Source organism: Equus asinus, chromosome 19, assembly GCF_041296235.1.
Source record: "Equus asinus isolate D_3611 breed Donkey chromosome 19, EquAss-T2T_v2, whole genome shotgun sequence".
NCBI classification, from domain to species: domain Eukaryota; kingdom Metazoa; phylum Chordata; class Mammalia; order Perissodactyla; family Equidae; genus Equus; species Equus asinus.
Genome location: NC_091808.1, coordinates 7,929,093 through 7,945,381, shown reverse-complemented (window position 1 = coordinate 7,945,381; position 16,289 = coordinate 7,929,093). Strand labels below are relative to the sequence as shown.

The 16,289-nt window shown below is 49.9% G+C and overlaps 1 protein-coding gene across 1 annotated transcript in view; it reads left to right on the top strand.

Moving 5' to 3' along the window:
* INPP5D (inositol polyphosphate-5-phosphatase D) overlaps nucleotides 1-16,289 on the top strand; it is a 122,009-nt gene that overhangs the window by 91,819 nt on the left and 13,901 nt on the right. Inside the window, exons 16-22 of the mRNA XM_014862545.3 lie at nucleotides 983-1,091; nucleotides 1,256-1,344; nucleotides 5,672-5,753; nucleotides 9,542-9,631; nucleotides 11,896-12,009; nucleotides 13,206-13,288; nucleotides 16,077-16,164. Coding sequence (XP_014718031.3) covers nucleotides 983-1,091; nucleotides 1,256-1,344; nucleotides 5,672-5,753; nucleotides 9,542-9,631; nucleotides 11,896-12,009; nucleotides 13,206-13,288; nucleotides 16,077-16,164 — 655 coding nt within the window. The remainder of the gene's footprint in view (nucleotides 1-982; nucleotides 1,092-1,255; nucleotides 1,345-5,671; nucleotides 5,754-9,541; nucleotides 9,632-11,895; nucleotides 12,010-13,205; nucleotides 13,289-16,076; nucleotides 16,165-16,289) is intronic.

Here is a 16,289-nt window from a genome sequence, read left to right as displayed (position 1 = left end):
TAGACACATGAAAAGATGCTCATCATCACTAATCATCAGGGAAATGCAAATCAAAACTACACTAAGATATCACCTTACACCTGTTAGAATGGCAAAAATATCCAAAACCAAGAGTGACAAATGTTGGAGAGGCTGTGGAGAAAAAGGAACCCTCATATACTGTTGGTGGGAATGCAAACTGGTGCAGCCACTAGGGAAAACAGTATGGAGATTCCTCAAAAAGTTAAGAATAGAAATATCTTATGACCCAGCCATCCCACTACTGGGTATCTAGCCTAAGAACCTGAAATCAGCAATTCCAAAAGTCCCATGCACCCCTATGTTCATCGCAGCATTATTCACAATAGCCAAGTCATGGAACCAACCTAAGTGCCCGGCAACTGATGATTGGATAAAGAAGATATGGTATATATATACAATGGAATACTACTCAGCCATAAAAAAGGACAAAGTCGTCCCATTCACAACAACATGGACAGACCTTGAGGGTATTATGTTGAGTGAAATAAGCCAGACAGAGAAAGACGAACTCTGTATGACTCCACTCACAGGTAGTAGTTAACATATGGACAAAGAGAACTGATCGGTGGTTGCCAGGGGAAAGGGGGTGGGGGGAGGGCACTAGGGGTGAAGTGGTGTACCTACAACATGACTAATAATGATGTACAACTGTAATTTCACAAGGATGTTAACTTTCATAACCTTAATAAGAAAAAAAAAAAAAAGACCGTCTGGAAAAATAAAATGTCCCTCTGCAAATTTGGAACAGCCAGGAACTTATGTTATCAGGTTGATATTTGACCACTCTCGCTGGATTTCCTGTATAAAACGTTTGAGTGCTAAGAAGCACGGGGACCAGGGTCTGGGGCAGCGTTGGGGGGCTCTGGGCCCTGGCACGGCGGGCAGACGGGTGGCGGCGCCTCCTTGTTACGCTGGCGGGAGGGGGCGTCTCACCGGCAGGCTGGCCCTGTCCTTGCTCCAGGAGGCAGAGGCCATCATCCAGAAGATCAGGCAGCAGCAGTACGCGGACCTCCTGTCCCACGACCAGCTGCTCATGGAGAGGAAGGAGCAGAAGGTTTTCCTGCACTTTGGTAAGAGCCCGACCCCTTCTCCCCGGCCCTCGCCAGCCCTTGTCCTGTCCCCGTTTCCCCAAATATCCTGATGGGGGAACGACCATGCCTGGAGAAGAAGGAAACTTGACCGGATGTGAAATGGGGGGCGTCAAAACCAAAACAACGTTTCTGTCTGGTTTCAGAGGAGGAAGAAATCACGTTCGCACCCACCTACCGCTTTGAAAGACTGACTCGAGACAAGTACGCCTACACTAAGCAGAAAGCCACTGGGGTGAGTCCTCATAGACGCCTCCCCTGCCCTCCACCTCCACCCCCTGCCCATCTCACCCTCTTGTGTCTGTTCCCACAAAGATGAGCAGAAAATGAAGAGCGTCCTTGTCCACTAGGCAATAAAAAAAGAGAGAAAAAAATAGAAATCCCATGTTGATTTGTGTCACGGAGCAAAACCCTCCCCTAAGGAGAGACTGGGCAACCAGACTCAACCTTCTGTCCAGATATTCTAAGATTCTGAGAGGATTTAAAGTGTTATTTCCTTAACTGGGTTCTGGAGCTCTTTTTTTTTTTTAAGTCCTGTGATCAAATATACCTGCTAATCTGCTGAGGGAATCATCATTAAGCAAGCTTCACTGCAGGACTTATCAGGGCCTTTATGGGTTTATGCGCATTGTGGTTCTCCATGAGGAATTTGTGTGCCAAACACGGTTGGTCATGGAATACCAATTAATAGCTTATGAAGCTAATTGTGTTCCAAAGAATGGTGTTTGGGGAAAGCTGCAATAAAGCATTCATTTATTCCTATTCAACCAGTATTTACTGATGACCTATTGTGGGCTGGGCACTCCCCTGGGTGGTGGGAGATCAGATGAGTGCGATGTCTGCCCCCAAGGAGTTGATAATAGGAAACAGAAGCCAAATATGCAACTAACTATGACCAGAAGGAATATACTGATGCCAAATGCAGTGAGGAGCCGTCAGAAGAGGGAATGACCGTTTATGGCAGGGAAGGATTGGGGGGTCTTCTTAAAGAAGGGCCATTTGTGGTACCTCAAAGGACATCTTGGATTTTGACAAATAGACATGACGTGGGGTTGGGGGGCTGATCTATTTAAGATGGAAAAAATTGCCAGAGCAGATGCCGAGGCAGGAATTTCTGGTGTCCGTCGCCTCCCAGGGCCCAACCCAGGGAAGCCAGCCCATGGTGGGGCCCTGAGGGTTAGAGGTGCTGGAGCGGCGAGTCCTCCGGGGCCACTGGAGGCCTAGGGAAATGGAGAGCAGCGCAAAAGCTGTCGGAGAGAGTTCAGGGCATTACCTGGCCTCGGGCGCAAGTGGGGAACTGGAAGTGGGAGAGAAAGACCAAGTGCTGGGGAGATGCCAGAAGACAGCAGGAGGTAAAGAGAAGAAACCGAAAAGCTGAGAGGAGGAGAAAAGATGTGGCTGCTGCCATGAACCAGGCTGAGACCCCCAGGGCAGGACACCGTCTCAAGAGCTGTCCGCTGGCTCCTGTGTCAGTGGGGTCACCTGGTTTAAAGGCACTGTCAGGGCAGGTCCATGGGGACACGTTTGGGGGAGGCGAGGGGATGGTCCCATTTGACTTGAGTATAAGGAGGAACAGACTGGTGCCTGCAGTGGGAGAAAGGGAGGTCCTGGGTGCCAGGTTAGGCGTTTAAAGCTATTTGATGGGCAACAGGGTTACTGAAACCAAAGTGGGTTCCCTCCTGGCGAGTTAAACCAGACCCTCCACCAAGAAGCAGTTGTCTCACAAAGTAAAGTATATTTGCGGCAAATAGGAGACCATGAGGAGTCATTTCCAAAGTCCTGGTGTCCCCAAACAAAGGGAAGCAGGGAACTTTATTTGGGATGGGGAATGAATATTCAAAAGGGAGAGGTGGGTATTCGCTTACGCAGGCTCAGTTGGGAAACACGCTTCCACATACACCGCAGGTTATGGGAATAAGGCCTAAGCTACTCCTGGAGAAATCTTAGCATTTCAAATAAGGCAAAGCTCATGGTGAGGCTTGGTCTGGTTCAGGGAGGTTGGTGATTGCATCTCCTTAACATAACAGCAGGAAAAAGAAGAATTTGGGAAAAGTTAAAATATCGAAACTCACCCTTGAGTTCCTTGGGGTCACTAGCCCGTGACAACAGGAGGCACTGAAAGTTCTAAAGTCACAGTGATACGTAGAGAAGACTGGTCTGCCCTGTTGTAAAGATGAGAATGATTCGGGGGACCAAGGAGGAGGGCGGTGTGGTGGTTCCAACTGAGAAATGCCTAGGGCCCGGACCGGGAAAAATAATGAAAGTGAAAGAAAAAGAGAAAATCAGGATATGTTGGTAGACATGTTTGACACTGATAAAAACTGGAAAGTCAGAAGCAGAGCTGTCTTGGAGGAGAAAATAGAGCTTGTTTTCAGACTTATGTAACATTCGTGGAAAATCTCAGAGAAAACATCCAGAAAACAGTTGAACATACTAGCTTGATGCTCAAGAGAGATGCCAGGGCTGGGTCATAGATTTGGGAGCTGTCTGAACAAAGAAGATAGGGGTAGATGAGTTGTCAAGGCATGGAAGATGAGAAGGGAAGAGCTATGGACAGATGTGGGGACCATCTACCTTCAGAGATGAGAGGAAGAAGCAGAGACAACACAGGAGACAGAAAAAGAGTGCTCAGGTTGGCGGCAGGAGGACCAACCAGGCAGCTCAGTATCACAGAAGCCGGGCAGCATGAGCGACCTTCAGGAATCAGTAGTCACCAGTATGGAATGTGAATCAAGGAGAACGTGGGCCATTCCTGTGAACCCTGCATAAGGGGCTGGACTTGTGCTCCAGAGGTTAAAGGTGCATTTGAAAAGAACAGTTTGCACAGAGTCTTGGAGGTGAAATCCAGACTTCAAGAGGATAGGGCGGCTCCTTACCAAGGGTGTGGATGGATCACTGGTGGAGCTTTGCAGAATACAGATGTGCAGGCCTCATCCCCAGGGGCTCTGAGAGGGTAGATCTGAGGTGGGGCCCCGCTTTCTGTCTCTTTGTGAAGCTCCACTGGTAACTCTCAGGGGCAGCGATGCCGAGAACTGCAGTGTTAAGAAGTAACAGTTTGGCAGCATTTGTGAAACTAAACATGCATCTACCCTATGATTCAGCAATTCCGCTTTGCTGAATACCCAAGAGAGATGAGTACATTTGTTCACCAAAAGACAGGTACAAGAATGTTTATAGCAGCTTTGTTCACAGTGTCCAACACTGAGAATAACCCTACTTCTGTCAACAGTAGAATAGATAAATGTGGTGTATACATACAGGGGAAGGCAACCACAGCAATAAAATGAAAGAACTCCTACAAGCAACAACACGGGTGAAAGAAGCCAGACAGGAAAGAATATATACTCAATGAGTCCATTTACAAGTTCAAGAGGAGGCAAAGTTAATCAGTGGAGACATTGGTCACAATACTGTTCACCTCTGGGAGGTGGTGGTCTTGACAAGGAAAGGACATGAGGGAAGCTTTGGAATGATGGAAATTTTCTCTGTCTTGATCTGGGTAGTGGTTAAATGGGTGTATACAAATGTAAAAATTCCTCCAGCTATACTCTTAAGATTTGTACACTTTACTGTATTCAAGTTGTACCTCAAGTTAAAAAACAAAGTAGATGGGTGGTTCAGAAGTAGAGGCAGTGAAAATAGAATATTCTTGAAAGAAAATTGCTGAAAAGAAGACAAAAGTAGTTGAGGGAGATGGCAGGGGTGGGCTTTTTTAGGATGAGTACCTTTATGTTGATAGGCAGAGGAGAAAGAGTTAGAACTGAAGGGGATAAGGATATTGATTAAGGAGGGTTATTATCATTGCCAGTTTGCCATGTCTATCACTCCCAGTGGACATCCTGCTCACCAGTGTAGCCTGGAGAGGGCTCGTTGTAGTCCATATTGTTTGAATGGTTGGATGGCTAGATGGATGTGTGGATGGATGGATGGATGGATGTGTGCATGTGTATGTGGATGGATGGATGCATGCATGCATGTGTGAATGGGTATGTGGATGGATGGGTGGATGGATGGATAAGTAGATGGCTGGATGGATGTGTGAATGAGTGGATAGATAAATGGATGGACAGGTGGATGGATGGGTTGGTGGATGAATAAGAGGATGGGTGGAGGGATGGATAAGTATATAAGTGGATGGATGTGTGAATAGGTAGATAGGAGAGTGGCTGGAATGTGTTATTAAAGGAAGTAGCTGGAAAAGATAAGCACAGACTGGGTTGAAAAATACAAGTAGTGGGGTTCTTCTGAGTCAGAAAAAAAGTAAGAGAATGTAAAAATACAAGAGATTCTGAAATAATGAGGAGGACAGGTAAGGGAGCACAGCCAGGTGAATCAATCTTATTCTACAACATGAGTCCAGGGCATCTGAATGTACGGGGCGTGGCAGTGGAGTTGGAACTTGAGGCAAGTGGCAAGGGTTTAAAGTCACCTATGGGGAAATTCTTTATAGAACCAACAGCAGATGAATTCAAGGATTACAGAGGCCACGAGTTAGTCTTTGCTTTTACTGACATGTATGAAAAATAGCAGGCATTTGACAAAGCTTGTGGCTCTGTTTGCAGATGAAGTACAACTTGCCTTCCTGGTGTGACCGGGTCCTCTGGAAGTCCTACCCCCTGGTGCACGTGGTGTGTCAGTCCTATGGTGAGTGGCAAGGTGGGAGGTTCGACTGCTCTAAACTGAAGGGCTCCAGTCCGTCCGTCCATGAAATGGGAGAACTCCCTGCAACCCTGGTCAGGTGACCTGAGAGAACTGATGCACCCTCCCCCATCGTGGGCTGCAACATAATAAATATCCCCTGGTTTGGGAAACATTTGAATTAGGGAATACCCTTTTTTTTTTTTTTTTTGAAAGATTGGCACCTGTGCTAACATCTGTTGCCAATCCTCTTTTTCTTCTTCTTCTTCTTCTCCCCAAAGCCCCCCAGTACCTAGGTGTATATTCTAGTTGTAGGTCCTTCTGGTTGTTCCGTGTGGGAGGCCGTCTCAGCATGGCCTGATGAGCGGTGCCATGTCCACGCCCAGGATCCAAACTGGCAAAACCGTGGACCGCCAAAGCAGAGCGCTCAAATTTAATCACTCAGCCACCGGGCCGGCCCCTATGGGACACTGTTTAAAAGAAATCCCAGTTTTCTTTTGAAAAGAACATATTAAGTTTGAACCATACGAAAGTGGTATTTTTGTAGGTCAAAAAGAGTCAAATATAGGACATTCATATGGTTCAACCTTATACGTATCATTAAGGTTACACACACGTATTTGGGGAGATTTAAAGATAAATTGATGAAAAAGGCAGAATATGCAATATTAAAATAAATAATTATGGAAAAGTTATCAAAACAAATAATTGTTGACCCCAGAAATTTAAGATGTGCTGAAGGAATTCTTAATTGCTCCAGGGACTTCCTCTAAAGCTGCTTGTCAGTTTCCATTATCTGGAACCGCTCCGCTCTGTGTCCTTAAAAATTCACAGAGCAGAATTGCTTTGAACATTTGACTCAGAACTGTGTTATTATTTTTAAAACATTGCAAATTCCCAGACTGACATCCAAAGGAGGGCCATCCTTGTCGCCGGCTTGCACCTCATGTACCAAGTCACAGGCCAGGGTCCTGTAATGGGCTGCTCAGGACCCCAGGCCTATCCCACAGTGGCCCTCCAGCCCTGTCCAAACCCCCCAGGGAAGGGGGGCTTACTCTGTCCAGTGGCCACCTTTGTGATTCCCACCCTCTCTCTGGGGGGCCGACAAATTCCCACATTTAACTCCAGCCCCGTAAAGTTGAGCTGATTCCCATTTTCTTCTGTGCGTGCTTCCTCCTGTCCAGAAGGGACCCAAGCAACTCCTCTGGGATAGTTTAAGACAGGCACCCTGCACTCCCCTCGCTCCTAAGCTGTGTCTCCCAGAAGCGACTTCACTAGACAAACTTCACACACCTTAGATGTGCGGAAAGGCAACCCACCCCACAGCCACATCCAAGGAATTTTTCCACCTGCAAAACCCGCAGAGGCCCATATCCCACCCTCGGCCCGCAGCCTCCGAGCCTGTGTACTCCCTTCTCACCCCTCTCCACGCCGGAGCTCTCCAGGCCCCTGACCCCTCCCGGGCCTGGACGCCGCGGTCAGCCACGCCAGTCCTCTCTCAGCAGTGGCTGTTTCTCACATCCTGCAACTCCATGAGTCCTGCCAGTTCTCCTCTCTAGGAAGACTGAACTGTCTGCCTCCTCCAGCCGGCCTCTGCAGAGCTTCAGGAGAAAGTGCTGGCTTATAGCATTACCGCTTTTTAAACCTAAATGTGGCGTTCAAAATGGCTCCATAATGGAAGGTTTTAGGAAAAAGGAGGGAGATTGTTCTGGAAGTAGCGGTGAGGAGCAAGGAGGACACGCCTTCCCCTGCTCTGGGCCCACGTATGAGGGAGGGAGAGGAAACTAGAGCTCACTTAGAGCTGCAGAGTCTTCCAGAAGGGCCAGGCTTGGAATGTGAAGGGCAAGTTGAACATAAAGGGAATGTTGCTAATAATGTTTCACTGAGTGACAGAGGCCACAGTAGAAGTGTTTAACGAGTCGGGAAGGGGTGTAGAGACAAGGAACTGGGAAAGAACAGGGAATGGATGTCTTAGAGCTCAGGAAATGGGGGGTCCCATGGGGGCCTGGGTCTTCCTATGGTGATTGACAAAAACAGGATGTGTCTGTTATTTATTGCTGCGTAACCAACTACCCTAAGACTTGGTGGCTTCCAACAAGAACCATTTATTTGCTCATGATTCTCTGGGCTGAACTTGGGCAGCTCATCTCTGTTTGGGGTTGGCTGGGCACACGCAGGCCGGAGTCCACTCACATCCAGGGTTGGCTGGCTTTGGGGAGGGGCCATGAGCTGCTGTCATCCAGCAGCCCAGTCCAGGCTTCTTCCTGGTCCCCAAGGTTCCCAGCTGCAAGTCCCGGATGTAGAAGTGCTTTTTTTTTTTTTTAAGTCTCTGCTTGCCTCACATTTGCTAATGTTCTTTTGGCCAAAGGATGTTCCATGGCCAAGCCCAGACTCCCTGGGAGAGGGGGGATGCACAGGGTGTGGTTACAGGGAGGTGACCCAGGTGACAGTCACCTCCGAGGTCTCAGGGCCCAGTTAGTACAGGACTATTGCTATTACATGCAATACGTATCTAAAATGTTTTGAGAGTTGTTTTTTTTTTAAATTGCTTGTCAACCCTGTCACTTCTCGCTGGAAGACGCCCCCTTCCATCGCCACCACATGCTTCCAGCCCCGTTCCCCTCCTTCCATCCTCTCCTGCTCCACGCAGCACTGGACCCTCTCTGGCTCCTTCCTGCCCATGTCCAAGTGTGTTTTAGGCTGCTGTCCCTCCCACCTCTCCCCTCCTGTCTCAGAGAAGGGGAGCCCTCCTCCCTTCCTGGCTCACCTTGTCACCTGGGCCCTTAGTCCCTCCCTCTCCCCGAGTCCCGCTATCCCACTTTCTTCCTTCTTCTCGCTCTGTCCTTTCCATCTCATTGTTGTCTTCTCTTTCATTGTTTCCATTTGTCTTTCTGACGGTCGTTAGTGAGTGAGCCTTTTTTTCCCACTTATTAGCCATTATGAATTTTCTGCCATATCCGTTGGTTGATTGAGAGGTGGCATGTTGATCTTTTTCTTGCCGATTTGTAAAAGCTTTATCGAAAAGGATATAAATCTGTTTCGTGGCCTTCTCGGTCTCCTGTGCCGTTTCTCCTTTGCCCGTTAATGTCTGGTGTATCCTGGAGTTTCATCTTTGTCTCTTTTCATCCTTCGTGTCTTCCCTCTGGAGCCCAGACATCCTCACGGCTTCCGCTTCCACCTAAACTCATGACTCCAATTCTAAAGATAAGTCTCCATCCTTGTGTACCCAGCCGGACATCTGCCCCTGGCTGTATCAAAGGCACTTAGAACTCAGTATTTCTAGAACTTGCTCTCTCTTAGACCCTTCATATATGCTCTGCTGCCTTCCCTTCTCATCCAGGCTGTAAGCTCCTTAAGAGTGTTGTCTACACTCAGTGTCTAGACATCATCACCTTCCACTCCTCCTGCCCCTGCAAGGCATTGTGGGATAGAGGAAGGTGCCATTTCTCTCACTGATGGGTTCAGTAACCTTAAATTCCCACCCCACTCTGGACTGTGGGCTCCTCGTCAATAAAATAAAGTGCTTAGACCAGAAAAATCTCCATGGTTCACACGCCACGATCTATTTAAAAACTCACAAGTCTTAGGAAAAACTGGCACAAGCATATTTTAGTCACAGAAGAGACAACGTCATACACTTTTACTGAGCCTCTTGAGCGTGGTTGTGGAAGGCCAACTGGACGACAGGTGCAAAACCGTGAAACTTTCCCTAAGTGTAAGTTGGGTTTGCCGTCCTTGGCTTGACCAGAAGAGTTTCCCCTTCCTTAATCAGAAATGCCTTCCCTCCCCTGCAGGCAGCACCAGCGACATCATGACGAGTGACCACAGCCCTGTTTTTGCCACATTTGAGGCAGGAGTCACCTCCCAGTTTGTTTCCAAGAATGGTAAGTCGTGGGTGGTGTCCATCCCTCTGTTCTCCACAAAGATGGGAGGCTTTGGGCACTCATCTTCTGGTTACAGCGGTCAGTCCTCTGTATTAGAGGAAGGCTCATCCTTCCAGACAAGTCCTCAGTCCGTCGGTCGGGTCTCTTCACATCCAAACCACATCACGGTTTCAGTCCAGAGCATTTTCTTGCTCTCTCTGGCAAATATGACAGCTTGTTAAGCCTTGGTTTTCACACAGTCTTTAAAGTTGGGTAAATAAATGTTTTCCAAGGTATAGTGTGTCTGCCACCAAAGATGATTCTGGGTGGGCCATGGATAAACATTTATTAGTAATGCATTTATTTTAATATGTTTTAAATTTGTCTCAGCTGTGTAAGGCAAGCAACACTGGTTTCCCATTTAGTCTTATGATATACTTTCTTATTTAAATGCATTTATTTAAGTTCCAAAACAGAGTCTATTTAAAGAAAATATTAAGTCAATGTTAGTGCAGGTGCGTGGTAGGCGGAAATGGTAAAAATTGTGAAGATGGGCTGTGGAGGACTGAGTTTTGGGAAATGCTAGAGTAAATAATACTTAGATTTGCAGGTAATTTTTCAAATAATCCTGCTCAGCCCTGGTCGCCGGGCCACCCTCATCCCATCACGGGCCAGGTGTTCTCTGTGGCATGTCCAGCCCTGGGTCTGGGTGACTGGGCAGCCGTGTTGTCACCTTCTTTGCTCACTCCCCACTTCTGTGGTCGGCAGATAGTCCAGGCTCATTTTCGAAGGCTAAGTGGTTCCAACCTGTATTGGTTGGGAAAGTCTTTATCACTCTACGTCCTTTGCACACATGGGACGTGGTGAGGCTGAGACAGTCTTCCTGGACTCTCTTCTCCATGCTGTTGGGTCTAATGTCTGCAGCCCCAGCAGTGTGTCCTCAGCTCTCCGTGAAAGCTTTGACCCACCATCTTGTCTCCTTCCTAGCTCTAGCCACTGTGCCTTTCCAGAACCTTCCACTTCCTTTTTGGCTCCCACCTATCTCTCCTTTCCTCTGAGTTCCTGCAGCATTGATGGGATAGCCCATGCTGTCCCACTTTCGATGAAGACCATCACAGCACCCTCAGTGTTGCTTAGCTTCCTTCCCTTCCATTGGAAGTCAGCACAGAGTGCATGCTCACAGATACCAATTACCTGGGTTGAACGTTGATTTAATGTCTCCCTGAGCAGAGCCTGGCCTAGGTGCTGTGGGGTTTGAAAAAAGAAAGGAAAGCGAAGTGAAATAAGCCAAGCAGATGAGGACGAGTACTTAGGATATCTCTTGTGTGTGGAATCTTAAAAAAAACAAAAGCTGATTTCATAGAAATAGAATAGAATGGTGGGGGAATGAGGAGATGCACGTCGAAGTGGACAAGCTTTCGGTTACAGGATGAATAAGTTCTGAGGATCCGATATCAGCATGGTGATTACAGGTAATAATACGGTATTGTATACTTGAAATTTGCTGAGAGTAGTTCTTAAACCTTCTCACCATACACTTAAGAAAGTCAACCATGTGAGGTGGCAGATGTGTTAATTATCTTGATATTGGTAGTCATTCCACACTGTATATATTTATCAAATCATCACATTGTACACTAATTATATTTGTCCATTATTCCTCAGTAAAGCTGGAGGGGAAAAAAAAAGGAAAGAAGGAAGGATGGGGGGGGTAGAGGAAGGGAATGTCCGTCCTTGCTCTGAAGTGGCTCAGAATTTCTATGGAAGGACAACACTTGTTCAAAGTCAGCCTGAGGACGCTTGTAAGAGCGTCATCTAAATGAATAGCGTTACAGGCAAGTTAACTGAGCGTGAATGAGAGTGAGGAGTGGAGGTAACTATGTCTGGGAAGGAAGAGCAGGTGTCCCTCCCTACCTGAACTCAGAAACGGAACAGACTTGGGTACCGAGCGGCTGAGCCATCACACGAGCTCTCTGTGCCGGAACAAACAGGGAGACCGAGGTAGTGAGGTCAAGGGCGTTCACGCTGCTTTAGTAGCAAAGCTGAGGGCAGGACTCTTGACTCCTTGCTCCTCCGGCTCTGCTCTGCACCAGCTTGTGATTCGTCAGAGGCTCTTCCTTCGTCGAGGGGCTCACTGTGGGTGGTGGGATGTCAGGGAAAGTTCCCCCACCTGGACTGTCACCTTCTCTGGACCCTCAGGAGGAGCTCGGTGCTGGGGGGCTGGTTTGCAACGCTCCATCTCCAGGCACGTTGTGGGACCGAATCTCTGTTCTCACCCATTCCAGGCCCCGGGACTGTCGACAGCCAAGGGCAGATCGAGTTTCTCCGATGCTACGCCACCCTGAAGACCAAGTCGCAGACCAAATTCTACCTAGAGTTCCACTCGAGCTGCTTGGAGAGTGAGTGGCTGGCTGTGGAACTGCCTTTAGGTTGGGGCAGGCACATCTTCTCATAAATGCTTTTTCGTTGATGGCTTTGCCCATTTCTCTCTCTGGGAAGGACTCAATGGATGGGCCACAAGGGGGGTCAGAGACGTGGGTGGAGAGGACAGGGGACAGCCAGTTCCTGTGGGGGGTCCCCCAGTAGCCTGCAATGCTGCTGCTCTAGCCAAGGGACAGGACAGTCACTGATGCAGCGCCCCTCAGCTCCTTCTAGGCGACTGGACAGCTGGATGCTCTCCCTGCCCCCAAGGCCGAGTGGAGGCCCATGCCGGGGCCTGAGCAGCTTCCGGCAGCCATCCCTTCTTCCCAAGGCTCTCTTCTCTTTCTTTCATCCCAGGCATCTTTCCCAGCTGATCTGGAGCATCCGAAAGCAGGCTAGAGATGATGGCTTCTCTCGGCCAGCAACAGTTAGCACAAACTCAGAAACACCTTTTCTGGGTGACATTTCTAGGCATATTGTCTAAAGCTGTTACACAGTGAGAAGATCCGTGTGGTTTCTAGCTCCACTGAGGTGGTCTGGATACTGAGGGTACGGGGTGCAGAATCAACCCCACGAGACGAGGCATTTTGTTGCGGGATGATGGATGCTTCCAGAAATCAGGAAGAGGCATGCCACCAACTCAACCCTGGGCTCAGTCCTGGTGGCAGACCCGCCTTCTCCGTGAAGTCCCTAGGTCCCAGTTCACCCAGCAGGGGCACAGCTCTTCCAAAAATGATGAGGATTTTATGCGGGTGTTTTTAATAAACTGTCGAGACATTTGCATGCATTTCTATGGAAACAGCATATTAGGCAGCTTAAATTAGCATTTCAAAAAGCTGCTATCTTGAGTGGCGTGGGACGAGCTGTCATGTTTCCCAGTCTCCTTGCCTCTGAGGTGATGATTTCTTTGTTGCCTGGTTTGTTGCAAAGAGGAGCCAAAAAGGAGGGGAATCACTTTGATTCTCCTAAAAATAATTAAACCGTGTTGGCAAATGACCATCCCCTGCACCAAAACAGAATCCCCAACCAGCCTGACTCCTAAGGATGCTGAGGCCCCTACAGACACAAGAGGAGGGAGAGCATCGTCGCTGGTCCGGGTGGAACAACCCAAGGAGACTTTTCTGTCTGGTTCCTGTTCTGTTTTCTGAAAGCCAGCCTTCTTGTCCTCCAACAGGCTTTGTCAAGAGTCAAGAAGGAGAAAATGAAGAAGGAAGTGAAGGGGAGTTGGTGGTGAAGTTTGGAGAGACCCTTCCAAAGGTAATTCAAGAGCAGGACGTCCCCAGGGAGAATTTCGCAATCACCAGGGCAGCGGTGCTGGCCAGTGGCAGAGCTCCAGCCAGGCCTGGCCAGAGGGAGCAGGAATCCCATTGGCCAAATGCAGAAGAGGCCACCTCTGACCTCATGCCGACACCTAGGGCGAGCTCTCTTTCGAGGCGGTTTAAGACACACTCTTCAGCAGTCATTACAGCTGGGCCTGTGCCTTGCGGCCCCAAGATTCCTAAATGGATTTCAATTCCCCTAACGGATCATAGAAAGGATCTAGAGATCTCCTCAGTTAACCATGTGACTTTGCAAAGAGGGAAACTGAGGCAGATCCCAGAGAGGTTTGTTACCATCACACAGCTGCAGTGCCAGACTCAGCACCCATGTCCAAGGCCCAGATTCCCCTGCGATCCTCCTTTGCCTGTTCAGCCCGGGCTCAGAGGATCAAGCAAAGTTGTGAGGAGTCCAGTGGCTCCTACTCAAATGCCGTGAACGCAGAAAGAACTTGACGTGTCCATGGCCCCGCATTGAAAACATGTAGGCAAACCTTAGGGGGAACACATCCGTCTTTATTGCAGAAAAAATGGTTTCCTACCTGGAACTCACAAATGCTTCTGTGATGTTAAATTGACAGTGGACACTTTCAAAGTTCATCCTGGGTACACCGTGGAGTAGGACCTTGTTTCTTTGTTACATAATGATGGAGGGTATGCAGAGGGGGAGTCCAGGGCTGGGCAGATCTGTCGCACGGGGCGGCGGTCTCGGGGGCTCTCCTGGAAGATTCTCTCGAAGGTGATGCCCAAACTGAGTTTTAAAGGGTGGCCTCTACAGGTGGAGGGACCCGTTCACTCCTCGGGCTGGGGTGGACAGGCTGGTTTCAGGCGGCTGGGCCACCATGCTGGCATAATTGTTGATTGGGGCAACTCTTGGGCCATACAAGAAGGCCGTATCATCTCAGAAGCAGCTGCCTGAAGACCAGCATCTCCTAATTCGGGTACAGTTCTGATTGGTCCTCCGTGAGGCTCGAGCGTAGCTGTCAGAAGTCCCCGTCTTGGGGTTATTTTTAGGGATCTGAGTCCTGGTGGCTCTGGAGTCTAAGGTGACATCTGCCTTACCTCCCCATGCCCTTGCTCCTCCTCTCCCATGCAGCACCCAACCGGCTTATTTCCTCCTTCAGTCAAGTAGGGAAATATACCAGCATCCCAATGTCCACAGCAGGGGCACCCCTGGCCCAGTCCAGGGACCCCTAGGGCATCCTTGTCCCCACCTCCTAAATGCTACAAAGTCCCGCTCCTCCTCTTGCCTCTGTCCCCTCCTCTCCACCCCACTGCCCCCTTCTGGGGGTCTCCAAGCCCTCCTGTCTTCTTGCTGAGGCATCCTGAAGCCTGATGGATCTTTCTGGAATGCCCCTCTGATACTGGCATCCCCCTCTTTATCCAGTCAACTCACTGGTACCACATGGGACAAGCCCAAGCTCCTCAGCTCGGCTCCCAGCCCCCTCCTCACTCTCCAGCCTCATCTGCTCCCACAGCACCTCAGGGGGGCCTTCACTCCCTCCTGCTCCCTGAGCCTGTGCCCTGCCTCTGTCATGTATGGCCTCCTCTCTCTTCACCCTCTAAAACCCCACAGAGGCGCCCTCCCCTCCACCTCCCACCCCCACCATGGTGACTGTGTCCCCCACAGACAGCCTTGTTCAGAGGTCTGCCATTCTGTTCCCGCTGCTGCCCAGGAGAGCTGGGTCTTCCTGCATCCACAGTACCCCAGCCCTGGGTCTAACTTCCAGCCAGCCGTCCCTACAAGTCAGTGAACCGAGTGGTTGGTGGCCCTGAAAGCCTGGAATGCCCCAAAGCGCCCACTGTGATTTTCATTCATTTGTTCTGGAACTTTCCAAATGGAGATAGAGTCGACCTGTTAGTCAATATGGTGCCCAGAGGCCTGCACAAGGGGTCTCTCAGTATTTGTGGGTGGGAAGGAAGAGGCCAGCCTGGAGCAGCGTAGGACCTTTTTAGGAGGCCCCTCTGTGTTGGAGTCAGCGTGAGGAACAGCCTGAAGTTGTGGAAAAGTCACCAATGTAGCCAGCACTAGGAGCTTGTGCACACGTAGAGCTCCTCCCTGTGCTTGGGGACCCGGCCCCACGCTGGTGAGGTTTGGGTTCCCCCAGTGTGCAAAGCCCGACATAAACATGCCCCTAGCCAGAGCAGCAGGAAGTCGGGGACAGGCTGGAATTCTGGATCTGTCCTGTCAGGATGCTCCAGGCCAACCTGGGGGGCTCTGCTGTGGGTGGACACGGAGGCCCCCTCCTGGCCAGATGGAGGGCAGGCCTGCGGTGCCACCTCTGATGCAGCCATGGTCCTTGGAACGGCCAAGGAGGGGACTGCTCTCTGCTCAAGGAAGCAAGGGGAGGGGAGTGGGGTGCATTCAGACCTGGCTCCTGGTCCCATTACCATTTGCTAATTGGCCTGGCCCCCTCCCCACGATCCTGGGGTTTGCCAAGGAGGGGAAGGAAGAGAAGGGAGGCGATGGAGTGAGGATCAGGCCCTCTCCCTGGGGCCTGGGGTGCAGTGTGACGGGGAGACAGGAAAGGAAGTTAACCCATCTTGCTGGGTAGTGTGGACCTATGGGTTCCTTCCTGCTCTCGGGGGCAGGAAAAGCAGAGATTCGAATCTGTTTAATAAGAATATCTACAGTCCTCTTTTCTCAAGCATTCCCTTCATCTGGGCCGGCGACCCTCCCCCACCGGTCCCCACCTGTCGACTCTCATGCTGTGCCCGTCTCTCTGCAGCTGAAGCCCATTATCTCCGACCCCGAGTACCTGCTGGACCAGCACATCCTGATCAGCATTAAGTCTTCCGACAGTGACGAATCCTACGGTGAGGCCCCAGGACAGTGGCTGCAGGTGCCCCACCTGCTGTTGGCCGGTGGCCTCTGACGTGAAGGGGGTGGTGGCATCTCCTTCACACAAAGTCCTCCTGCCACTCCTTTCCCCATCCCAGGG